General features: G+C 37.1%; 1 protein-coding gene across 3 annotated transcripts in view; it reads left to right on the top strand.

The window, feature by feature from the left end:
* sema5a (sema domain, seven thrombospondin repeats (type 1 and type 1-like), transmembrane domain (TM) and short cytoplasmic domain, (semaphorin) 5A) overlaps positions 1-27477 on the top strand; it is a 163181-nt gene that overhangs the window by 57837 nt on the left and 77867 nt on the right. For all 3 annotated transcript variants that reach the window (XR_008638280.2, XM_055182136.2, XM_055182137.2), the window contains exons 4-7: positions 2702-2747; positions 17159-17221; positions 21470-21568; positions 26424-26637. Coding sequence is in view for 2 of the 3 variants with exons in the window: in XM_055182136.2 (XP_055038111.2) it covers positions 2702-2747; positions 17159-17221; positions 21470-21568; positions 26424-26637 (422 nt within the window). In the remaining variant the exon portion in view is untranslated. The remainder of the gene's footprint in view (positions 1-2701; positions 2748-17158; positions 17222-21469; positions 21569-26423; positions 26638-27477) is intronic.

The following is a 27477-nucleotide window of genomic DNA, read 5'->3' on the forward strand; positions in this document are numbered from 1 at the left end:
TCTCTCTGTGTCTATGTCGCTCTCGCTCTCTTACTAATAACTTTATTAATAACTGCATTAGAATGCTATCAACGGCTCAAGCCTCCATTGCCAGCTTTAAAATGATGTTTTGGAACAAGCAAAAGAGCCTTTGAATGAGACACGGAAGATATAGTCCTACTCACAATACATCCCAATCATTGCAAAATTATACCCCAATATCTAATTTCATACCCCAATATATTGAGTTTGATCTGCTGCCTATAGAGGCGCTTATTTAGTAAACGCTTCTCTTGGTCGTATTTAGGGGAGTGGACAGATGACCTAAAACTTTGTATGGGATGCAGTACGTTGCCATTTTGACAGTTCGATAACACATTTTACTATGAAAAGTTTAGTTAAGTTTAATCAAATGTTTTTCTTTCTTTCTTTCTTTCTTTCTTTCTTTCTTTACACCATTCCAGCATCAATGGCTATATTCATGGCAAAAACCGGTTTATCCATACACAAGTTGTATGAATCACAGACACAGGTTGGGGTTTCCAATTTGCCTAACTTGCATGTTTTTGGCCTGTTGGAGGAAACCAGACTACACTGAGTTAACTCACGCTGACACAGGGAGAATATGCAAACTCCACATAGAAAGACCACCTGACCTAGCCAGGGCTCGAACTGGGGACCTTCTTTCTGTGAGGCAAAAGTGCTTCCTAAAAATTTTATTCTTGAGGACAAACTAAATTGGTTTCTCTTGGACTCCAGACATAAAACAGTTCATCCTAGCATTGAAATAAACATAAAACTCAGTATTGTGTTCTGGTTATTTTCCTAGAAGAAGAAAGCCTGCCTAATTTCTGCTAATGGCTTGGGCTGTCGATAGATGTCTTATTCTCAGATGTTTGGCACGGCCCTGGAGTCAGTCAGTCCCACAAATAAGACAAATAGAAACAACTGCAGCTGAGGGAATCCAGTAAAGCACTTTAGATGGAGACTGGAAACTACACAACAATCATTTCCGGCAACTTGTACCGATTAAAATATGCACCACTATGGATAGCATGAAGTCAGGACTATAAACTCTCCGCCCGGAGCGTTTTCTGTTCCACACTCGCCTGCCTCTAATTTTAAAGTAATCTTCAAAGCTTTTGATTCGTTTGCTCAGGTGTTTGATTAAGGTTAGAGCTAAACTCTCAAGTATGATGGCCCTACAGGAGGAGATTTGAATAGCTCTGATATATGGGATGTGGATTAATGTTGTTCAGATCAGAGGAAAGCTAAAGTCTTATAGAGCTCTGTGAGGATTTTGGTTTGATTGGTTATCCCTGGAGGAGATAATCTGGCTGGGTTGTCAATGGCCAGGTCTAAAAACCGATGGTGTGGAGGTGCCGATCAAGGTCACTGAATAACAGTGTTTTCATGAAGATACCCAGGACCTCTGGCAAAATTTTGCCAATTACCAAGACAAACCTGAGCAGACCTGTCAAAAGTTTAGGATATTCAATTGGGATGAATTTAGCTATGCCTCTACCCAACAGATTTTTAAACCACTTTCACTACATATGAAGCAGACATAGGTTATGCAATGCATAAGATTTTTCTAAGTAGGACATGTTACAGGATCACCAAACTTGTTTGACATAGAATAACATTACTGTCAAGTAATCAGATTTTAAAAGTAGACTAAGGTGACATTCTTGAAAAACAATGTATACTTTTTAGCTTTTTGTGATACCCACTGTTCCCATGAGGGATGCAGCCCACCCATTAAAATCTTACCAAACTACGTTTACATATTAACTTAAAATATATTGTTGATGAATAACGTGGAATCCTTCAAAAACATCTGTATTGTGAGTGTAACTGTATGTGACAAAGATAATAAGCCCATTGGCTTGTGCAAAACAGCCTATGATAAGACGAAACTCTTTTGGCATTAATATACTGAAACACAATCAATACACGATTCAATGTCAATTCAGTAAATAGCAACCTGATTTATCATGCGCTGTCGCATTAATACAGGCTTTATTGTCATATTATGTGACATATTATTTTTATAGAAAGGGTGTGTGTGCTTTTGTGTTTAATAGATGGATGGAAAATCACATCAGACAGATTGATTTGCCAATCCCCCCATAGTATTAATTTATCAATATTGTTGGCATAGCTGTTGTTACCCCTAAACTAAATCCAAGAAGACACATTTTGTATTTCATTCAGTGATAAAAATACAAGAGTGTTTTGCTTCCTGGATTTAAAATGCAGTCAGCATTTACAGGCCTGTGCCGTTTTAAACAAGCACCTTATCCTGAGGCAAGGTCCCGCACCAACTCATTAAAGTGACAGTGGGCTATACTTTGCATAAGAGGGTTTTCACTCTAGCACATATTTACCGTAGCCTACAGCCAAGTATTCCAGTCATATACTATATATTTTTAAATAAAACGAAAAATTAAGAAGTACACCAGATCGTACACATTATAACAGAGACCACATTAATATGATTTATTCAGCAATTGTTTTATTTAGTAATTTAGTTGTTTATTTCTGATTAAGTTACTCTCACATTTCATGATTGCCATTCTGAATGAAACCACTTAAAATGTTGCAACTAACAAACCCCCCCAATTTATATCCGTAATGCCCACCCACCGTCTGAGAAAAAAATTGTCTCAGATGCTTGAAAATAATCGTATCCTTTTTGTCTGTTCTTTCAATCTTTCAGAAATCATCTCTTCAGGCTACATTTAGAGGATCTTTCGTTGATCCAGGTGGGTGAAAATTTTTGTGTCTGTCTCCTCTTTTTGTTTGTTCCTTTACCTAGAATTGCTCAGACACCTTGAAAACCCAGGATGGGGCTAACAGGTGTTGCTGCTGTTATGTGTGAATGCCAATTACAGCGACTTCATAAGCTGAGGAAGAAGATTTCTGCCAATTTAAAAGCTGTCGATTTAGTTTCGGCACAAAACAATTGCACACCATGGGCTGAAGCTTCCTGTTAAAGTCATACGTAAACCTTATTTAGGCTCTCATTCGTTTTAAACGATTTTGGCCGGTTGCATAAACATAGCTGTCAAGTTAAGGTGGCGTCTTAAAGCGATACTTCAGGCAAAAATCTTAATTACGCCATGATGTATTCACCCTCAAGCAATCCGAGATACACACATCCATCATCTTTCAGATGAACACATTCGGATTTTATGTAATGTCGTTGCTTTTCCAATCTTATTATGGGAGAAAACAGGGATCAGGGAACAACGTCTGATTTTAAACCCCCAAAAAAGTGCATTCATCCTATAAAGAAGTGATCCACATGGCTCCAAGGGGTAAAAGGGATAGTTCACCCAAAAATGAAAATATTGTCATTAACGACTCACTCTCATGTCATTCCAAACTCGTAAGACCTCCGTTATCTTCGGAACACAGTTTAAGATGTTTTAGATTTAGTCTGAGAGCTTAAAAATCTAGGTACGGTATTCGGTCCATGTCCAGAAAGGTAATAAAAACATCATCAAAGTAGTCCATGTGATATCAGTGGGTCAGTTAGAATATGTTGAAGCATCGAAAATACATTTTGGTTCAAAAATAACAAAAATTACAACTTTTCAGCATTGTCTTCTCTTCCGCGTCTGTTGTGAAGCGCATGCGTGAGACTAAAGTCACGTGACTGCAGTGTTATCACGCGGCTGACGTGTTATCTGGTGCGCCCCAGCTGGGTTCTTTGTTTTTTTTGTGCGCCCGGGCTGCGTTTACAGTCTGAGGGAGACGCATGCTGTAAGTTTGAAAAAAATAAACTTCGCAAACATGTCTGAGGATAACACGTCATCCACGTCACTGCAGTTACGTGACTTTAGTCTCGCGCATGCGCTTCACAACAGACGTGGAAGAAAAGACAATGCTGAATAAAGTCGTAATTTTTTTAATTTTTGGACCAAAATGTGTTTTCGATGCTTCAACACATTTTAACTGACCCACTGATGTCACATGGACTACTTTGATGATGTTTTTTATTACCTTTCTGGACATGGACAGTATACCGTATAAATTTTCAATGAAGGGTCAACAGACTCTCGGACTAAATATAAAACATCTTAAACTGTGTTCTGAAGATAAACGGAGGTCTTACGAGTTTGGAACGACATGAGGGTGAGTCATTAATGAAATTATTTTCATTTTTGGGTGAACTATCCCTTTAATAAATGTCTTTTGCGGGTAATCGATGCAATATTGTAAGAAAAATATACATGAATCGAGTGAGTCTAGGATGGCGGCGTTACCAAAAGCTAGTTATTACAGTTTATAAAGTTTGAAATATGTATATTTTTCCTACACAATCGCATCGATAACCGCAGAAGACATTTATTAACCCATCGAAGCCATGTGGATTACTTCTGTGAAGGATTAATTGCGCTTTTTTGGGGTTTGGAGTCAGAGGTTGTTCCCTGATCCTTGTTTTCTACCATTATAAACTTGGAAGAGTAAGGACTTTTATAAAAATAACTCAAAATTTCCTTGTCTAAAAGATATATCTCGTATTGCTTGAGGGTGAGTAAATCATGGGGTAATTTTGAGATTTGGCTGGGGTATCTCTTTAAGAATGAGTCTGACTAACTAGCAATTAGTTAGGGCTAATCAGTCTTATATTTGGATTTAAATTAGACCAGTCTACCTTTTTATGTAGCATTTAAAGCAGTTATGATCAGCCTTGAAAAAAAGTCATGACTAAATTTTAAGAATAGTCTTAGAAGTTTATGCAACCGGCCACAGGTGTCTGTTTGTGGTAAATGTACATTTTGTTATTGGTAAACAACGTTCTTGAACCCTTGATAAGTTTGACATTGGCTTTGATTTGCACTACTAAATGTGATAAAGGCAATGAAGTATATAGATACTATTTTTCAGAGTAATTCTGGACTATTGCCAGGGCTATTAAATCCAGTTTTAGCCCAGTTTAATGGGCAAATGGACCTGAAATGCTAGGCCTAAACTTATACCCTATTTTATTGATGTCCTTTTGAAATTTTCAAGCATAATTACCCAAATGTTACTGCTGTACTAGCATGGCTGAAACAAGTTGCTTTCCTCCTCCCATTGCTCTTAAAATCTTATAACCCTGTAAACACTCATCCAACCGTTTGGGAATGTCTTTTAAGCATTTCCCAGTGTAAAGAAGTGGCTTCTCTAAGCCCTCCAAAAGGCCAATCACTGGCTGTTTAACAACTTGCACATCACGGGGTCTCCTCAAAAAGTGTGACCTCCTGGGGAAAAAGAGCAAACAGACCAGTCCCAACGTTTTTAGCCTTTTGTTCAGACCCGAACACAGGAAACCAACATCACAAAGATGAGCCCGGCCAGTCATAGATTTTTTTCACTTTCTTCACAGCATGGTGCCTTGTGTGTACTCTCTTTTTTGGTCTTTTATGTCTTTTGTCATTGCAATACTGACTTTGCTCAAGGTTTTCCTGAAAAAGAAAATGTTTTGATGAGATGTTGTATGGAAAGATTGCCAATTTTGTTGACCTAAACCCCACTGTAGCGTATGTATACTTGTACATGCATGAATCATTAACATTTTCACGTCTGGCTTTAATCCAAAGCAGTTTTTAGATGCCTCAACTCAATTTAGTGTAGTCTAAATAACTCAGTTTAGTGTAGTTTGAATAAATCAATTTATTGTAGTTTCAATAACTCAATGTAGTGTAGTTTCAATAACTCAGCGTAGTGTAGTCTGAATAACTCAATTCATTTATTTTATATAAAACTTTTTATATCATACTAATTAGCATGAGCACATGTTGGCTATGATACTTTGGATGAGCATGTGAGAAAAGACTGATCTCCAAACAGGCATTAACACAGTTAGTGCTCATTGAGAGAAATACATCACATCCACAATTTAACCACAAGTGCCACTCTTCTGCACGATGGTAACCAAACAATTTGAAAAAATATAACACAAACGCTTCTAAATCAATAACATAAACGAACATTAACCACTATTAGGTCTTTCTCTTTACCTAAAAATGCATAACACTTAATTAAAAAAATTACTCTCCAAAAGCCGTTGCATGCAAAGCATGCTAGGAAATACAGATCCACGGCCCAGTTAGTAATATCAGCTGTTGTCCCAACATAAAAAGATTAAGTGGACTGAACATGATAAAATTAGGTTGAGATAAAAAAAACACGGTATTCTTTTCTAGAACCCAAACTCAAACTAATTGTGTTAACGCAATTAAAAAGAAATCAATAAATTATAGCACATATTAATTTTGTGTTAGACTAATTTAATATATTCTTCTTGCTCTTAATGAGGTATTTTAAATTAACTGAACACAATTTTAATGTGTCATTTCTAAGAAGGGCTTGAATAATTTTTTGGGTGTGTATTGTCTTGCTTTGGTGACTTAATCTTTTTTTTACTTGTATACTTTAGAAGGCTGAAGCACATTTAATAAAATAAAAAATACTTTATTTTAAGTGTGAATCATTGAAAGAATTCATGACAATTTTTTGAAAATCTAGCAACTATTAGAAAAAGTACTATTATCTTTATTTATTATATGACGACTTCTGGTCTCAGGTTGGTGAATTTTTAAGCATATCACTGAGGGTATCATTTCAATGATGCTGGCAATACATTGCAATAAGCAGGAAGTCCAGAAAATGAAATGGTCTGGAAATGGCTGCTTTTATCCATCATTGATCTCACAGAATATAACTTTCAGTAGCAATGACGCATCAGGAATAGAAAAAATAAACCCACTGAATGACCCGTGATGTTCGTGTAGCACCTCAGCTGGTGTTTAAAAGCACAGGATTGAAATACATTAAAAGGCTTTTAATGGCAGGATATATGCGTCAGCACTATAACGGTATTTCATTACATTATTATACATACATAGTCACTAATGTACATGTCAGTTTCAATATAATTTATTATTTTAAATTTAAAGCTCTAATAATAATATATTGGTGTTAACCTGGAATAGTATCTTCTGCTTTCATTTCTGCAGTGGTGTCAGATGAAACTGTAGACTGAAGTATGTTTTTTAAGGATAAAGGTTACCTTTCATTGATCCAGTCTGTAACATAAATTACTAAGACTGCCCTACGGTTTCTCTGAGGCGCTTTAGCAAAATGAAAACCAGAAGTTCGGATCAGCCACAGAAGAAAGAGTTTGTTGAAGCAGATCTCTTTGGAAAGTGGGGCAGGTTGGATATACTGTATTTTAATTAAAAGTGAAAGTGTCGGGCTGATGGTTTGCTGAGAAATCTTTATATAAAAAAAATGAAAGAGGGGTTTGTCAATGGAAAGTCACATACTCTGTTTAGACACACTTGCTAGCACACTTGCTGACAGGTCCAGATGATGTCTCCTAATGCTCGTCCTCTGTGTGTCGTTGATGTTCTGTCAGACTGTCATCCAAATTAGAGGTGAGGAAACCTGGCTTTCAGATACAATTTCACAGTGCAAATCTGTTTGTTGAGAGACAAACTTCAGTTTGACACTGAAGTGTGTCTTAGGCTGCATACAAAGACATTGCTGAAATAGACATAGACACACAGAAGCAAGTCCAAGGCAAACAACAAACCCTTTTGGCCTACAGTTGTCTTTATTCATTTTTTGCTTCTGTTTAACCCTCTAACTGTGGGTTTATACCAAAAGCGAGTTCAACGATTTGCGCGAGTAGATTACATACAAAGTCAATGCAAAGACGCGATCAGATGCATCCTGTCGTGGGGCGATGCGAATGACGCGATATGGACGGCGCGTTTGCCGCCAAAAACACGCGCTATTCGCCTCAAACTTGTCTTCGCCCAAGTTGAAAATATTCAACTGGAGCGAAATGTTTGCATGACATGAAGTTAAATCCCGCGAGTAATCTAGAGCGAGTAAAGCGATGCCCCGTGTTTGGTGTGTATGTAGCATAAGGCCTTTTTTGTTTCTCACCATAACTTTATTTTTACATTTTGTTATCATCTCCACTAAGTGTAGTCGATATTACCAAAATCACAGTATAGCAACATATGTGACCTCTCCTTGAAAAAAAAAACTTTTATTATTGTATATTATATGGATCATGATTTGTTTATTTGTTTGCTTATTTATTTATTTAAATGTCTAAAAAAATAAACTTAATAAAAACAATAAAGTTTTCTATAAAAACTAAAATAAATAAAATAAATGTGATTTTTTTTTGTTTTAAAATGCTTCCTTTTTTATTTATTTATTTTTTACTAATAAATTATTTTAATACATATCGTACATAACTGCAGTGACAAATATAACTTTTTGTATTCCATTATGCAATGAAAATAAGTAATGTTCATCAGGCAGTAATACAGTGCGCCCAAAATATGAACAACACTGGAAAAAAAACTTTTTGGTTTAGTAAAATATATCAGATTAATTCTCATTATTTCTACTGTAATATTAACATTTATTGAGAACTAGATTTTCCTAAGTAAATTATAATCAAATACACAATAAATTCATGTACAACATTAACTGTGTGGGAATAGTAAGTCTTATTGTATATTTTCTTGTATTATTTAACTATTTTATAGTCACTGCACATAGTCCTAAAAAATTACGTAAATTTAAATAAAAAACTTTAGCGCATTCAAGTCTGCTTGATGATGTAAGGAATACCCATAATCCTAAAATACATAAACATAAATTTTGTGTTATAATGTCATTTATAACACTAAGAGTAACTAGGTCCACACAACTGTGTAAAAGAAAATAACAAAGTAAAGTAAATACAATCTACCCTACAACAGTTTTAATAAATATCTTTAGGACAGCAATGCTTCAGTATTTAAAAAAAGACTTTACCTAAACAATTAAAATAAATCATCGTTGAAAAGCTTAGACTTTCGGGATTCCATTCAGCGCACATGCAAAGCTTAAGATGATTTTCAGCAGTCATAAAACTGTAATCTAGTTGTTAGTTACCTGAACCGGGCGGCGCCGATTTAGGATATTTACTTACCTTCAAAATCTTCCCTTTATCTGCTTTAGTGAAATTGTCCAAAACAATTTGTTCGTAAATCCCCAAAAGTCCAAGGAAATGGAATATCCAAGCCTTTTAATCCTAAACGATTTGTTCATCTCTCAATCTTGACGTTTCTGACCGAATTACGATATAAATAGTGTATACAATTAGTTCACTAACAGCCATTCGTTTGAATCTCACTTTTCATTCACGATTTATAATGAATATATTCGGATGTCACGTTTATTGTGCAACGTCTGAGGAACAAATACACCCCCTTGTGGAATTGTAGCCGTTCCATAAGAGGCTACACAAGACTTGAGATCTTAACAAACTAAAATACGAAATTGTCGTATGTATTTTTTTTATAATTGTCATCCTAAAAAACGATGCGTATTCATTAATTAATTGTTAAAAAAAGTGTGTTATTGTTAAAATGGTTATTGAATAGCGAAAAATTCAGGATTTTGGCGTTCACTTGCAAGGTGGCTCTGAATTGTCAAAACAGCTCTCAAAATGCTTGCCATGCATGTGAAAAACCCAGAAACTAAACCCAATACGATTTTTTATGATGGACGAAAGTTTGCAGGCAGTGCATGAACGTGATTAACACAACGTTAGTTCGTATTTATTTTTTAACTTGCGAAGATATCATAGAAGATTTCAAACTCAGTGTGCAAACTTTATAAAAATAATGCTTTATAGAAAATATTTGGTTATGTTTAAAAAATGTATGCGGTTGCACACCTGCGTCACATGGCACATCATCAAACCAAGCTGCACACTTGCTCAACAACCTTCCAAAACGAAATCATTCCCATATTTATTTGGACAGGACTAAAATTTCCTTCAGCTGTAGGTGTTGGACTGTTTCTGAATAGTGTCATGTACATTCTGAAGCCTATAAAGCTTTCTGAATGGTCAAACAGTAGAGGTGTCAGAGAGGGAGCAACTATTGTTAAGCCTTATGGTTTTACTCTACAGCAATCTATTACACTATGCTCAGCCGATTTTCACTGTCAAGTCCGCTCTCCCTTGAGCATTTTGCATATTGTACAGTAGCAGCACTCCTAGCATCATTGATTAATTGCCTAAATAAATCTGCATTGTAGTCATTTCATTGTATTTCAAGCTTGACAAATGAACACCTGAGCTTGTTTCCCCAGTATGCTTCTTTTCAGAAGATTAGTGAGGGTAAATTTAAATCTGTTGTTAATATGCAACATGAACAACTGAGAAATTACAGTCACTTCCCTAATGCATATGCATAAGCTTAACACTGGCATTAAATAATTGAGGTATTCATTTTTATTGAATAGGGTCAAGTCAAGGCTTTACACTTCTTAGCAAAGCAGCTTGTTGACCAATCATGTGAAAAGAAACGCTTATGACTTCTCAAACAATTAAACCTGCTGTGTCAGTTCAGCAGTCGTCCACTCAAAATGCAATGCAGCACTGCAGCGGTCGTCTTATTTTAGATGTACCCATCTGGAACTGCCGTTTACATTCACCCCCACTTCAGATATGGAAATCATTGTGATTTAAACCTGTGTTTAGCAGTTTGCTCCAAGGTGCTATGCCCATGAGCACATTTCGGCTCTCTGCCGTAGCTACTGCACACATGCAACGGTGCATTTTGTTCAGCAAAAATAGAGCCATTACCGTGATCGATGATTGTATCATGTCAGGTGGTTGTGCTGAGATTTCGTTCTGCCGTGTCTCCTTGTTTTGTTTTTGAATTATGGATCTTTGTTTCGTTTTATCTTGTTTATATTTCAGCCAGTGGCGCAGAAGATTGAGCTAATGAATATTTATTTGTGCATGCGGCTGACGTTGGGGGGCAATATTGCTAGACTGTTTAGGTACGTTACCTAATTAATATTAATAAGCCACATCTTTGCCTTGGTATTATTCATGACCTGCTTCATAAATGTCTTGATGTGCTTTAGTTGTTTGGCTTTGGAGATGTTGCATGTTATTTTGGCATTGAGATGCAATATTAAGTGATAGTTAGTGCCGTCACAACAAGTAAAGTTTTTTTCCTGAGTTAAGGCTGATTCATACTTCTGCTTATCCTCTACACCAGTGGTTCTTAACGTTATTCCTGGAGGCCCACTGCCCTGCACATTTTGTATGTCTCCCTTATTTAACACACCTGATTCAAATCATCAGCTCATTAGAAGGGATCTCCATGAACTGAACTGAGTGTGTCAGATGGGGGAGACATACAGGGTGTGCGGGGCGGTGGGCCTCCAGGAATGACGTTGAGAACCACTGCTCTACACTGTAGGTGTCAGTTTTTATTTATACCTCTGCGCCGTTCTTTGTGTTGACATGCAATTACATGCAGAGTCCCTACTGGCATGTTACCGGTGTAACCTACAGTATCAAGGCAAAAGCCGAAGATGCAGCAGCTTGTTGTGTACGTTGTTAGAAAAGGATCAGCGAAAAAGCAATGAAATAGACTTCTTTTGCAGCTTAAGTTGTTAAATATTGCTCCTGAACTTATATCGGTCAATTTTTGTTTTTAATGTCGCAGGCGGAAATGCGTATGAGGAAATGCAACATTGTTTTTTTTACCTAAGAGCAGGGTTCTAGCAAACCAATCACAGTGCTTGTGCACTGTAAAACCTAAAAGTTAACTCAACTCAAACCATTTAAGTAAACCGGTTGCATTAGTTTTAAAAGCATACATTTGAGTACTCTGAACTCAAACAAATTGAGTCATATGCAGTTATGCATTTATATTTAAGTTCACACTACTTAAATATAAGTGCATAATTGCACATGACTCAAGTTCACAGTACTTCAATTTATGTGTTTTAAAACTTAAATGGTCTTATGTCTAAGTTAACTGTTAGGTTTTACAGTGTAGTCCGCGTAGATTGACGCATTTTTGAGAGGTGGTCAGGGTTTCCCGCAGAAAATTTGAGGGTCTATAGCGTTGGTCTGACTTGCCTTTAGATGGGTTTCAGTGCCATGTTTTTTCTAGTTTTCCTGTTTTAGCTATTACATCATGCCACAAATGTAGTCGATTGAGCTTAAAGGGATAGTTCACTTTAAAATGAAAATTCTGTCATCATTTACTCATCCTCATGTTGTCCTAACCTGTATGACTTTTTTTTTTTTTTTTGATGGACACAAAAGAAGATATTTTGAGAAATGATGATAAACACACAGCAGATAGTGATCATTGACTTCCATAGTAGGAATAAAAAATATAATGGAATTTAATGGGTACCCTTAACTGTGTGCTTATCATTTATCAAAATATCTTCTTTATCATTTATCACATTATTTTTCCCTACTATGGAAGTCAATGGTCACTATCTGCTGTGTTTACCATTATTTATCAAAATATCTTCTTTTCTGTTCATCAGAAAAAAATAAATTCATACAGGTTTTGAACAACACACTGAAAAAAATGATTCATTCAATTTATTCATTTTTTTAAGGTAAGTGGTTGCAATCAATTTATTTAAGCTACATTTAAATAAAAGTTTTTTTTCTGTTTTTTTTTTTTTTAAAGTAGCTTAAATAAATTGATTGCGACCACTTACCTTAAAAAATTGAATAATTTTTTCCAGTGCATGAGGATGAGTAAATGATGACAACGCATTGATGCTCTAATCAAACATTTGCTTTTCTCTTAGTGCATGGGCAAAAAGATCAGCTTTCTTTAATCTCAGTAAATTATTGTCCATCAGAAATGTACCTTTACTTTGGATCAGCAGTTTTAATATCCATAATATAATGTGTTGTTTTAAAGCACTTTGCTGCAATGCTTGACGTTACGTTATTAACTTTACCTTTATATGCAATTTGAAGCACAAGTGAAAGTGACAGATTGTCAGTCATGTATGTTATTAACCTCTCTTTCTCACCGTCACTAAAACAATTACATGCACTGATCAACAGAACACTTGTGGTAATGTCTGAGGTCTGCTGTTCGTGTTGCTGCCAGTAACTCAGCCATTAAAATTCAGGAAAAAATGAGCATATGAGCTCCCCTTCAGCAGTCCATACACTGTAACTTCATCATCAGATGTCTGATTAACATGAGACTAGGCTTGGATTGCAGTCCAATGTGGCAATTACAGTCCGATAATAGCTACTTAGCAACAAACCCAGTTAAAGCTGCTGGGACTTTTTTTCCCATTTACATATATAATGAGCAGAGATGTATTGGGTTTTGGTAAAGGATCACTTTTGGCTAGAATTGAGGTAATAGATGAGTTTCCTACAGTTGCAGTGCAAGATGGCTTCGCTATTGAGGGACCTTTAGATTTCACACTTCGGTGCACCATAATTATGAAAATACAGAATTAATCCGATTGGAAAAAATGTAACTTTTACAATGAGCCAGATGCAATCGTTTATCTGTGAACTGTAGCTGAGATATCGAAAGGAGCAGAATTCATAAAATAGTCAGAGCGTGCCTGTGGTTACATTCTTTAGACAATATCATCTCAGACAATACAAGCATGCACAGCAGAAATACTTACAGTCCTCTGTGCATATTTTGTCTTGTCTTGGCATTGTGAAATATGGTAAATTCCAGAAGGAATTCTGCAAGTGCCGCATGGTGGGCGACTCAGCCCACACTCTGCTGACTGGGTCTCTCTGGCCCACCTGTTCTTCACAATGACTGCTTAGTTCTGGGGTCTGCAACAGCCCGTCTGGAACAACGGATTGAGTCTGTCCATGCAAAAAGGGTCAAACTGTAAAAACAAGTGTTTTCAGCATATTTTACGCATTGAAGTGTTTTTGTTGTGCTATATATGGTGAACATTATGTAGCTGTTATGTAACTGCTTGTAAAAATAAGGCCTCAGCAACATATTAACAAATTGAGTTAAGGAGTTAAGGAGTTAAGTTAACTCCTGTTAGCATTGCATTGTGAGCGAATATTTTAAACATGGTAAGGAGCTTCACATTTCCGGCTGACATCAGAGGTATTCAGACCAATCACAACGTACAGATTAGATGGCCAATCAGGGACACAGCGCTTGTAAAATCAATGAGTTTTGTACAAAATCAGTGCGTTTCATGAAAGAGTATATCTGGAGCTACAAAAATGTATGTGGAATGAATGTGTTTTTTTAACCATAAACCACACAAACACATTGTATTACCAAATACACAAAATAACACTGTTTTTAGCAATGAAATAGGTGCACTTCATTTCAATTAATTTTACTCAGTACTTAAAGGATCACCACCATGTCATCCAAAATGTTGATGTCTTCCTTTGTTCAGTCGAGAAGAAATTATGTTTTTTGAGGAAAACATTCCAGGATTTTTCGCATTTTAATGAGAAAAATGGACATTGAAAAATGGACAAAAATGGACTTTAATGGACACCAACACGTAACAATTTTAATGCAGTTTAAAATTACAGTTTCAACTAAGTTTCAAAGGACTCTAAACGATCCCAAACGAGGCATAAGAGTCTTATCGAGCAAAACGATTGTCATTTTTGACAAGAAAAAAACAATGCACTTTTAAAGTCGCGCTGGCGTGTCACATGACCGGAGATAGATGAGAAGTTGTGATTTAAAAGTGCATATTTTTATTTTTCTTGTCAAAATGACAATTGTTTCACTAGATAAGACCCTTATGCCTTGTTTGGGATCATTTAGAGTCCTTTGAAACAGCAATTTTAAACTGCATTAAAACTGATAAGTGTTGGGGTCCATTAAAGTCCATTAAAATGAGAAAAATCCTGGAATGTTTTCCTCAAAAAACATAATTTCTTCTTGACTGAACAAATGATATGGTGGTGAGTAAATTATCTGGAAATGGACTAATCCTTTAACTGTATAATTACAACAGGACACCTTAAATAAGTGTAACTGCATTTGGAAATATTTTCTCTTACATTAGGTATATTATTATCTAAATTTTAAATACTTTTAAAAAGTACATTTAAAAAGTAATTAAGTTAATAATTTATTAATTTATGATATATTTATTTTATACAATTGTACTTTCTTCCACAGCAAAACCCACTAAGTACATTCAAATAAAAGCACATTTCCACTTCTAAATAAGTCTCCAGTCTCTCTTTCCTTTCTGAATTAAAGTAAAATGCTCAAAAATTTGGTCACAATCTCATTTAACCAGTTGAATAAAACTCTTGCACTGTCTTCCATGCACTTACAGCTATAAATATATATGTCAGACAGTTTTGCATCTGAGCTTTTCAATTATACAGTTTATTTTTTTATATTTTTAATTATACCTATTAGTTTCTTCTGCCTCATTAAGCTAATCAAAATGACAGTCACAATGGGATTGTTTCCAGTGTAATGTGAGCTGAATTATATAAGCAGAAAAACAAGGAAAATGAGAGCATGATCTGGTGTCTACCTGTCTTTTCCCGTGTGATTCATTTAAAAAATGAGATTTATTTAAAGTTGTTGCAGTGAGCAAATAACACTGAAGTTGTTAATGGTTCTGCTTCATTACATCCGTAATGAGCTCTATTGATGAATGACACCGATCAAATAATGAAATTGTTCCGATTATCCTGGAAATTCATAATGCGATTTTCAAAAGCACAATTTAACCGGATTTGTGGAGATAATGGTTTTAGTAATTACTCTTAATTCACCTCTCACTCCGTTTTTGCTGAGCTAAACTCAACACCTCGAGTGGGCAACGACTTCCTCTATAGAATTTGTGCTAGCGTTCACTAAAACCGCTTTAACACAGCCGAATGCTGCTCATGCACTCTGGTTCGCTCTGCTGATGTGCAGTTTGTTTTTATGAGCGACTGCCCTCAAAATAGCTAGTTTCTTGCTTGGGATATAAGTAGAATGACTGTTCTTTGTGACTAAGATTTTGTTCAGTAACAAAGTTCATGAGATCCACTGTTATAACTCTGGTGTTGTGCCTCAATTCAGCTGCGTGGCTATAATTATGGTTTATGACAATACGTATACTTTACTGCCATCTTTGAAGCATGAAAAAGTATAGTGGTTCCCTTAGCAAATACTAGATTTCTTTCTTTGCCCATTTCCACTGTCGTGATTCTGTTGTGTAAGGAGAGAACGTACTATATCAGTCCTTAATGGTTATTTTGACACATTAAATCATTTTTCATTTCACCCAGGATGTGAAGGAGTTTCCCTGATGCCTCTATCCCTCAATGCATGATGAGCCCATTTCGTCACCCTGCCATGGTGATTTGGCATGAATCGGACCGGTGGGGAAACTCATTCACCAACATGACTGGGCAAAACAACAGCTTTTCAATCCTCCATTTGCACATTCACACCCTGCTGTCTGCTAAGTGTCTTTGGAAAGATTCCCTATCGGCCGGAGGGAATGAAAAGCCGGAATTTCTTTAATATTAGTGTTTGCAAAGGGTCATGCATCAAGGGATGATTGCACGATTTCCCCGTTCAGCCTCTGGTCTGGTTGACACAAGAATCCCATCTCATAACTCTGTAATAGAAGATTCTCCACCATGCTTCTGGAAATAAGTCAAAGTAACATCTCAGCTATCAGCCACAGGGGTTCATGCCTACTATATCACTTCAAAATGAGGTTACCGTCTAGCCAGTTTGGGCTTTTTTTAGAGGAATGATAATTTCTTATACATTTTTACTTCCCGGAAAGATTAAATGGTTGTTGTGCCTCTAAAACATTTTCTTTAATAGTATTTTAATAGTTAGTTGCCTGTTTCCACTTGGCAAGCTTAAGTTGGGATATGTGCCAGCGAAAGCACGGTCAATAAATGCAAAGAGGTCATTTGAAATCAGATTCCATTTGGACGTGGTTTACGGACATCAAACTTGGCATTATCTAGCAGTTCAGTGCCAGTGGTGAAATGTGAATGGTAGCCTATGTACGCAGTCATTTAATTTGCTCATTTTAAAGGATGGCAGACTTGTTGTTTTTTCTAGAATGCATATAAGCGATTATCATCCAAGAGCCTGCTTTCTATGGCCAAGTTCATTTATCTTTTGCAATCAATAATACCTGGCTAGTGAGAGTGGATTCAATTTTTTCGCCACTATATCCTGTTTCTTACTAAACTTTTCTTGTGTAGCAGATATAGATTTGTTTTTTCAGTTTATTAATGACTAAAACACACCAGTGCTCGATCTATGACTGCGTTAGACTCGATTTAGCAGAAAATCATTTGGGGATAAATTTCTGTGTCTGTTTACAGGAGGCAGAATGGCACTGTGATGAGTTTACCAAAGGAGCGTGTTTCAGTCGGGGAAAATCAGAGGTGAGTATCTACCTTAATGTTTTATTTTTTTTGTTAATGTTTAATGTTTTATCGTCATTACAAAATGCCACTTATACATATACCCAGTGCTTTGAAAATCATTCACTATAGTCAATTTTATTTGGGGCTTGGGCAGTAGTACTTGAAGATGGAGAAAAGTGTTGAAGATTGGGGATATTGTATATCCACACTTTTTATTTTAAATGTGATGTACACTAAAAATCCAAACCAGCACTCAGAGTCAGCAGATAGGAAATTGTAAGATGCATATAAATATAATAAAAATGAATCGTATGGGCATGTTTGCACCTTTTCTTGATTTGTAAAAGTAGTTTGACACTAAAACATTATTACATGCACTATACGAGACTTAAATTCATTTATACAAAATTCCCACCTCAATATTTTGTACTCTCTGTTACAATGAACGTTGTTTTTATTACAAGTATGTACCTAAGAAAGTAATCACCCTTCAGCCTAAAATAGCTAGCCCGTTGTGTCTGAGGCATTCCCATGTTTCATTTACTTTCATATAGAGCTGTTTCCATGGCATTAAAGTATCTACTCCCTTGTGTTTTGATGGCTGACTGAATCGTGCTACAGACTGTTTCTTAAGCCTCCTTAATATTTCACTTACTTTAGGTCTGTCAGTTGTGAGACAAAGGATCCCCTTTGTTTTTTAGTACGGTATGCTAAATTAAGTCAGGTATGGGACTCTGGGAGTGAGTTTGGGATCAACCTGCCATCCTTACAGCCTTGCCTGAACCCCAAAGTGTATTTCTATTGGCCCATTGAGGTTTAAGTCTGCGTACATTTCCCCTTGACTCTCTTTTAATTTGCTTGTGAAACATGGTCAGAGGATCATCATAAATTACCATAGCCACCTTTCCCAGGGAGATGGCTGTCACTCTCAAAAACAAAGGTGCCAAAGGTGTCACTGGGATGAAATCCTTTAACAAGGTGTTAATATGTACCAATTAGGTACAGATATGTATACATTTGGTACCAATGTATATCTTTGCGGTACTATATATGCACTATTGGTACCATTATGTAACTCATTCCCTCCAGAAAAATGCGATTGTGCGATCGCATGATTCAATGCATAATCAGTCAAAGTTCGCATATTTATGCGGGGGCTGCATTTTTCAAATACGCCACACGTTCGCCGCATAAATTGCAAATTTCCACACGCAAAATATGTGAGGCTTGCATGATTTCATAATCCCCGCATTTTCGTAGCAAAAAGTCATATATATCTTTAGCAGAAAGCAGTGATGCGCGGGTTGATCCGAAATGAGCGAGTGACTAGTTAACCGCGGTTACTAGTCATCCAAAAATATTTTTTATGATATCCGGGTCGCGATCGATCGGGTCGTTTGAAATAAAGATGCCAATCAACTATTTTAAACGATTACTACTTTTAAAAAATGCGGGCAAGGGAGCGAGTCGAGTACAATATTTATTTTTTTATTTTTTTGCGGTCCGAGTTAGTTAAAAACATCAGTCAAGTGCGGGTTGTTTATACATTGACTTGCGATTTACTGGGAGAAAGTTATTTATACATCATCTGAATAAATAAGCTTTCTATTGATGTATGGTTTGTTAGGATATGACCATTTTTTGCTGAGATACAACTTTTTGAAAATCTGAAATCTGGGGGTGCAAAAAAATCTAAATATTGAGAAAATCGCCTGTTGTCCACATGAAGTCCCTATGCATCCACTCACAAAAATAAAGCTTTCATATATTTACGGTACGAAAAATACAAAGTATTTTTATGAAACATGGTCTTTACATAGTATCCTAATAATTTTTGACATGAGCAAAATATGCGGGGCTTGCATGATTTCATGATTTCTGAATAAATAAGCTTTCCATTGATGTATGGTTTGTTAGGATAGGACCATTTTTGGCTGAGTTACAACTATTTGAAAATCTGAAATCTGGGGGTGCAAAAAAATCGAAATATTGAGAAAATCGCCTGTTTGTATTTTTACAAGTATTTTTATTGAAACATGGTCTTTACATAGTATCCTAATGATTTATGACATGCGCAAAATATGCTGGGCTTGCATGATTTCATAATGCCCACATTTTTGTAGCAAAAAGTCATATATTTTTTTTAGCAGAAAGCAGTGATGCGCGGGTTGATCCGAAATGAGCGGGTGCTTGCGGTCACCCCCGGTTACTAGTCATCCGAAAATATTTTTTGTAATATTCGGGTCGCAGTCGGTTGAGTCGTTTGAAAAAAACATTCCAAATAAATATTTTAAAAAATTACTACTTTTTAAAAATTCGGGGAAGGGAGCGGGTCGGGTACAAAAATAATTTTTTTTATTTTTTTGCGGTCCGAGTTAGTTGAAAACCTTGGTCGAGTGAGGGTTGTTTATACATTGACCGATTCACTGGCAGAAAGTTAAAAAAAATTTGAATTTACTTCACACAAGGGCAGCCATGTCCCCTGTTCCCATAGGAACATTATGAAGTGACATAATTACGCAACCACAGTTTTTGCAAGTGCCCGCAGTTTTTGCAAGTTCCCGCAGTTTTGCAAGTCCCCGCAATTTCTTGGCATAAAATTGCATAAATATCCTGCATATTCCATCGCATTTTTCAAGAAAATGTGCCGCAAGATCAAGGATTTTGGCCCGCAATAATCACAAAAAAACTCTTTATTTTCCTTCCAAAATTTTTCTGGAAGGACTGGTAACTTTGAGGTAGCACTGGTGGACCACAAAACCAGCCATAAGGGTAATTTTTATTGATATTTATATATCATGTGAATAAATAAGCTTCCCATTGATGTATGGTTTGTTAGGATATGACCATTTTTGGCTGAGATGCAACTATTTGAAAATCTGAAATCTGGGGGTGCAAAAAAATCTAAATATTGAGAACATCGCCTGTTGTCCACATGAAGTCCCTATGCATCCACTCACAAAAATAAAGTTTTGATATATTTACGGTAGGAAATGTACAAAATATTTTCATGAAACATGGTCTTTACATAGAATCCTAATGATTTTTGACATAAAAGAAAAAACGATAATTTTGACCCATACAATGTATTATTGGCTTTTGTTACAACCCTGGTCCAGTGTCAAATATGAACTCTTTAGGTTCAAATGTATAATTCCCAATGACCGTTTTTATACCTTTTATTCTGAGAGTGTACAATTAAATTTTTTTATTCATTAATAGCATTCTTTATTTACCACCGCATTACATTTACATTTGGGACAGGTGAGCCCTTTGGGGAAAGTTCCTTTTTAAAATCACCATCTCTATAGCCAGACACATTCAGACGGACGTCTTCGGTTTTGTATGTCGTTCTGTTTTTAGCCATTAAAAACATTAAAATAGTAACTTTCAGGAATGCACCTTGAGACACATCACAAAGCAATATGCAAATTTTTTTTTACAACAGCATGTTTAAATGAAATCTGTGAGTTATTGTCTCCTTCAGCTCTTGCATCTGGCCCAAGTCTGTTGTTTCGAGAACAAAGGGAAAAGTTCGGAATGCGTGGCGTTGTATTGACTTTGCTTTGTTTATAATGCTAACAGTGCATAATAGCCAGTATATTACGCTATGCAATACGGCCATCTGTCAGGGGTTTTCATAAACACGTCACATCATGATGCGTCGGGCATATTAAATCTCGGTTTATTTACCCGTAAAGCAAAGCGCTGCCCGCCGGCCAAATTGCATTAGCAATTGTAAATCACGCTTTTCGGTACTTTGCTTAGTGCAGAGAAATAAATGGCTTTACAAGTTAACAGCTATTGTGATGAGGGAATAAAGCATAGCCCCTCCAGCAATGCTATGAAACACCTTTAAATCAACAGAGAGAGAGAGAGAGTGAGGGGGTGACAAGATTTCAAGTGCTTGAGACAAGTGTGATTTACTGGCTCCTAAATTCTCAAAAAGCCTGAACTGAGGCAATAATGTTTTAAATAAGTTGCAACTGGTATAACACACAAATAATGTTGTTTGGAGGAGAACCGTAACCCAGCACCTGCACTGTATACAGTAGTCTTCACATTTTTAATGGTTGACCAAAATCCCTTTAAGGCAAGAGTAGCTCCTACTGTAAATACTTGAGTAGGTAAAGACCTCTCCTTCAATAACCAAATCGATAATAAAATCTGACAACAATGGTATCATAAATGTTGTTTCTTTATATCGGAGCACTTAAAAACCACACTTTTATGGACTAACGCATCTGCCCTAATGTCTTTTCAGAGGAGGAGTGCCAGAATTACATCCGTGTCCTACTGGTCAATGGAGACAGGCTGTTTACCTGCGGCACAAATGCATTCACTCCCATTTGCACCAATCGCACGGTACAGTAAATGCATTAATACGCTCATTGTAATGAAAGAGTTTCTATGGCCTAATGTTAAGCAAGATTGTCCCGAGCATTGACCTTTTCTACGCTGCGTGGGTTGTGTAGCATAGCATGTGGTATTTCCACCAAAGCCTGCGGTTTATTTCAATAAGAGTCTTGTTGACTGAACAGCGCTCGGCCTCGGAAAAAGCTTTCTTGAGGTCTAGTGGGTACATCATGTCCTTTGTAAAAAGTTCACACTTGTTATGCAGGTATTGTGCGAGCGTTTGCACTTTATCATTGACAAATTTAGCTGATGCACGGCTTGCGGCGTGGTCGCTAGCTATCGCAATCGCAATAAATGCCACTCAGTGAGGTTGATTGAGAGATAAGCATTTTTTAACGACATTCCCCTTCACAATCTCTTAGGTTCTATTCATGCATTTATGTCCCGAATCTGTGAATTTAAATGACCGCTTATATCCTTTCTTTAAACGTGATAATGAGGTTCGGCTCGTATTGGATGTCAGTCGTCTCCTCAGATGCTCTTTAAGAAATTGCAGGAATTATTGACTTAAAACTGAATCACCACTGGGATTTACCGTCTTGAGTACCTGGTGCCAGCGAGAAAAGCTTCGAGCCAGGAAGCCACGTGCAAAACGTCTCACCCCTTTGTGTCTTTGCGATACTGTCGGTACGGCTTGATCTTCAAACAAACAGCTATAGAGGCTGTTAAGTTGCTAAGTGTGTAGCACAACCACAGCTGTCCGTGTCCTGCACAGGGCTCTTTCAATCCTCTCCATTAATGTGCATTGTGGGTAGCGTGTCCACATCTACTGTGACTTCCGAATGCCATTTATCCGAAGGTGTTCCATCAATAACCGCCTTTCATCTTTCTTTGCGCCCAGAAAGGCACATCCTTCAGGCGCTGGCTCGGACAGAAGTATCAGCCTGGCACTGCCGCCTCAAAAGGCCGCCTCGTCTTGCCAAACATGCAAATTGACTCGACTTTACTGCCAGGCTGCAGGTCCTGAAGGAAGCAGAGAGACTTACTGGCGATGGTTTTCTCCGAGCCAAGATCAAGGATAATCCTTCTTTACATTGATTACACAGGGCAAGTGTTGTGGTCGTCAGCTGCTTGTAAGATAAAAGCATTCAAGTGAGGCCACACAGGATCTAAGCTGCCTTCAGGATAGACTGATACGCTTGTACTCCACAAAATATGTCAGACTTCCTAGTACAAATAAAGCATAATAAGCTAGTCACTATTGAGGTAGGACTATTGAGGATGTCTTTAACAACATGCATATGTTATTTAACGGTGCTTGGGGTAAAGTCAATCTTGAAAATTGTTTCTAAACACATTATAAATGTTAGAAATGTATTGCTGAAACACAGTACAAAGACTGAACTATGCAATACTGCATTGCAGTACGTGAAACACAGTGGCGGTCGGTGACTTCCTTTTTTGAGGGCGCACAATGCGAAGTTCGTCACAACATGTATCTAGCCCGTCATGTGTGTGGTTCATCATTTCAAAATATGTGTTCGGCGTGTCACATGCATCACGTGTTTTGTCAAAATAAGTGCCTGCTGCAGACGCGTCTAAAGGTTTTTGATAAAAAAGACGCTCGTGTTTGCCAGATACTCCTATAATCTCATGCGTAATCAGAGTTTTCTGTTAAGGGAGTGTCTTGCGTGTATTTTGTGAATGTGAGCATCTCTTTAATCATAAACGGTTTTGACGTGTTTGCAGCAGGCACCTATTTTGACAAAACATGTGATGCACATGGTTCACATGACGCAACAAACACATATTTTGAAAACACGAGCAACACACATGACACTCCGAATACATGTTTTGAATATGTGCCCCTCGGAAAAGCAGTGACCAGCCATTTTTCACCATTTCTGTGTTTAGGATTATTTGGGCGGGGCTTAAGCAGTGGCTCGATTATGCACTGGAGCCAACGAGCATTGCCCCGCCCCTAATACAATCGCAAGCATCACTTCAGGTTGTAGCTGTATTTGAAAGTTGAGAGAGACGGCAGCTTTCCCACGACTGGGCGTGGTTACTGCACTGACACGCCCCAGCATTTGAGAGCAGAGAATCCTGCCTATTTTTCCAAGATTTTGATAACTTATTTTATTTACTTGACAATTTTACCATCATTCAAATTTGGTTGGAAGATATTCCTGTTGTGTGACAAAGTCAGAACACATTTAAAATGACTTTACAGGGATTTTTCTAGTAATATGCATATTGAACTGTTACTGTGGGTTCACACCAGATACGTTTGATGCATCAAATTTGCGTCTACCGCACGTAGTTGGACGGTTGAACATTTTGAGTGTACTTGCTTCATCCGCACGTGAAAGCCGAGCGTGAAATTCTAGTCATCGAGACATTCACAGCAATGTTCAGATTTTTTAACTTGCGTGTTTCCTGCGGCAATGCTCGATTTGCGCCATTCGCGCAAACTAGACGCGCAATTGAGGTGGAAACGCGTCTACCGCGCTGCTCTAAACGCCTTTACATTGACTTAACATTGAAATCACTCGCGCTTTACGCCTCTACCGTGGCTGGTGTGAACGCAACATAAGGTGCACCAGTGCCCCGCCCCTAACACAGTCGCAAGCATCCATTCAGGTTGTAGTGGTTTTTTAAAGTTGCGAAATATGGCAGCTATCCCACAAAAAATCGTATGAAAATCTTGGAAAAATAGGCAGGATTCTCTGCTCTCAAATGCTGGGGGCGTGATTACAGCACTGGCACACCCCCAGCATTTGAAAGCAGAGAATCCTGTCTATTTTTCTAAGATTTTGATAACTTATTTTATTTACTTGTCAATTTTACCATCATTCAAATTGGTTGGGTGGTTAATAACACAATTCCTGTGGTGTGACAAAGTCAGAACACATTTAAAATGACTTTACAGGGACTTTTCTAGTAATATGTATATTGAACTGTTACTGGGGGTTCACACCAAACGCATCTGAGGCGTCAAATTCGCGTCTACCACGCTTAGTTGGACGCTTGGACATTTTGAGTGTACTCGCTTCATTCACGCGGAAATTTGCATCACTTCTGCGACTCTGCTTGCTTCCTGTAATCACATCACTACTAGAGCAATCTTCTGATTGGATAACGTGGGGCGTTTTTCCGCCAAAGTTCAGATTTTTCAACTTGCGCATTTTCTGCGGAAACGCTCGATACGCGCCATTTGCGCAAACTAGGCACACGAATGAGGTGGATTCGCGTCTACCGCGCCACGCTAAACACCTCATTCGCGCCGCGAGACCTACAGACGCACGTCAACACGTCTTTACATTGACTTAACATTGAAATCGCGCTTGACACCTCTACCGCGGCTTGTGTGAACGCAGCATAAGGTGCACAATTGCTTTGTCTGGTCTAGTTATAACAATAATTGAATTTTTCGAATGCTAAGTCAGTCTATTGAGATGGTAAAGGATTTTGAGTCCAAACAAGTGCACTGTCAGCCTGCCAGTTTTGGTCATGTTGTTAAATATTTTTAAATATGTTGAACAGGATTTGGCTGTGCTCTCAAAAGACCCAATGCTGACTGCTCTTTAAATCGCTTCCTTTGAGAAAACAAAAACCCCTTGAAACCAGTGCGACCCGCTGATGACTTCTCCAGCAGTGCAGATACATAACTGTCCTGGTGTTTCTCTAGTGCCTTACTCAGAAATCCTATTGAAAAATGGTCCAGCCTGAAAAGTCCCAACTGTTTGAATTCTGTGTTGGGATATATCCCTTGTGCTTAATGTATACAACTGTAAATTACCTTCCTGTCATGGTAGCTTCCCTTTTTGCCAGCTAAATGTCACGCTAAGAAAGAATCTGAGTTTTGCATCTGTATTGCATCTAAGGATGGAACGGGTGTGTTGCAAATGATTAGCATTTAACCATTGCAGCCGCCACTCGGCGTGACAACCAAGTAATGAGATAAACATTTTTGCCATCTTGCAAAATAGCACACGACACGGCTGGAAGTAGGACAGCATCTCGGCAACATTAAATGATTTGTACAGTGAAAAACATAAGCTACATCAGCTCTACTATGCTGTTTCTTAAAATAAACAAAATTTCATCCTTGATATTTATGTCAAATATATAATGGATTCTTTCTCTTCTTAATCTCAAAGTAAACAAGTACTTCATATAATATTATTTTGGTCTAGGACAGGTTTTTTTGTTTTCAATTGCCTCTCAAGAACAACTCAAGAAAGATGTGCATAGAAGAGAATAATAACATTATTTTCTTCTGAACACACAAATATCTACTACATCTCAAATTATGTACTGTTAGATACTTAATGATACATAAAAAGTTCAATTTATACAAAAAAAAAAACAGCTAAATAATCTATGGAGACATGGTAAATAGTTTCCAAAGCAGTTTAGGGCAGTGTTTATCAACCGGGGGGCCTGAGCCCACTAGGGGCCTCAACTAACCTCCATGGGGGCCTCAAGATAACTTAAAATGATTAAATATATAGTGCTGAACAAAGATTAATTACACGATTAATTGCATAAATATTAAAGTGATTTTTGGCATAATATATGAGTGTGTGCTGTGTGTTATTATTAGGTATATAAATACACACACATATTCATGAATGTGTATATATATTATATTAGTCGCTATATATCTATATTCTGTATATATATATATATATATATTTTTTTTTGTTAGTTAAAAATGGTGTTGTGTTAATGTTACCTTATATTTGTTAAAAAATAACCTGCAACACAAGTGCCTATTTTTGAGCTTGTCATGTATATGTAAGGATTCGGTAGTGTTAATGTTTCTGAATTCCCGCTCTTTGTCTCTCCAAAATCAGAGCTGACCAACCTGACCGAGATTCATGATCAGATCAGTGGAATGGCCCGTTGCCCGTATAACCCCCTGCATAATTCAACCGCCCTCATCACATCCAGTGGGGAATTATATGCTGCCACAGCTATGGACTTTTCCGGCAGAGACCCAGCTATCTACCGAAGCCTGGGAGGACTCCCACCTCTGCGCACTGCCCAGTACAACTCCAAATGGCTCAATGGTACGCCTGAGAAGAAGAGATATGATTTAATGTGAATTACATCTATTGCACTATTAAAATGTCATTAATAGCATAATGATCACTTAACTGTGAATTTCATGAAAAAAGCTAAAACCCTAATGCTTGAAAACCCATTATAAATGTGGTATAAGATGTATCATTTTTGAGCCACAATGGAAATGTATGAAATTTTTAAGCTTCTCAAACAAATTGCCCAATCTGCCACCAGTCAGTAAATGAAGAGTTTGGTTTCAAAACGCAATAAATCAATTTTGACTAATTTGGGTAAAAATGTGTTTTCTATACTAAGAAAGTGACAAGATGAAAAACGTTTGGAGAGCATCTTTAGTTTATAAAACATAAAAAATTAAAATCCATAATTTGATTTCCAAAGATTTATTATAAAAACTGATTATTTTTTTCCACAAAATGCAATAAATCAAGTTTTTTTTTCCAAAATGCTATAAATCTGTTGAATCAATATATAAATGTGCATTCATCTTTGCTATGTTATATTCATTTAGTTGACTAGTGGTATACACTTTAATTAAAAAAATAAACATTAATGGCATTAATCAAAACACTTACTTTGTCATATTAAGAACGCTGTCATTGCTGCTGTCATCCTTGGGATGTCGTCGCTGAATTTTTTTGACAGCGATCAGCTGTAAAAAGTTTTGGTCCTGCTCGATGTTTGTTGACTTTGAGAAAATAATGGAAAGTTTTTCATAAGATCCCCTGGAGTTAATGTGTTAGCATTACAGAAGCTTGATGCTGTCAGGAGAACAAGCAACATCCGGCATTTTTCCGTCTCCCAAGTGCCTCTCACGTAAATTATTC

The sequence above is a fragment of the Misgurnus anguillicaudatus genome, chromosome 25 (assembly GCF_027580225.2).
Source record: "Misgurnus anguillicaudatus chromosome 25, ASM2758022v2, whole genome shotgun sequence".
Lineage (NCBI taxonomy): Eukaryota > Metazoa > Chordata > Actinopteri > Cypriniformes > Cobitidae > Misgurnus > Misgurnus anguillicaudatus.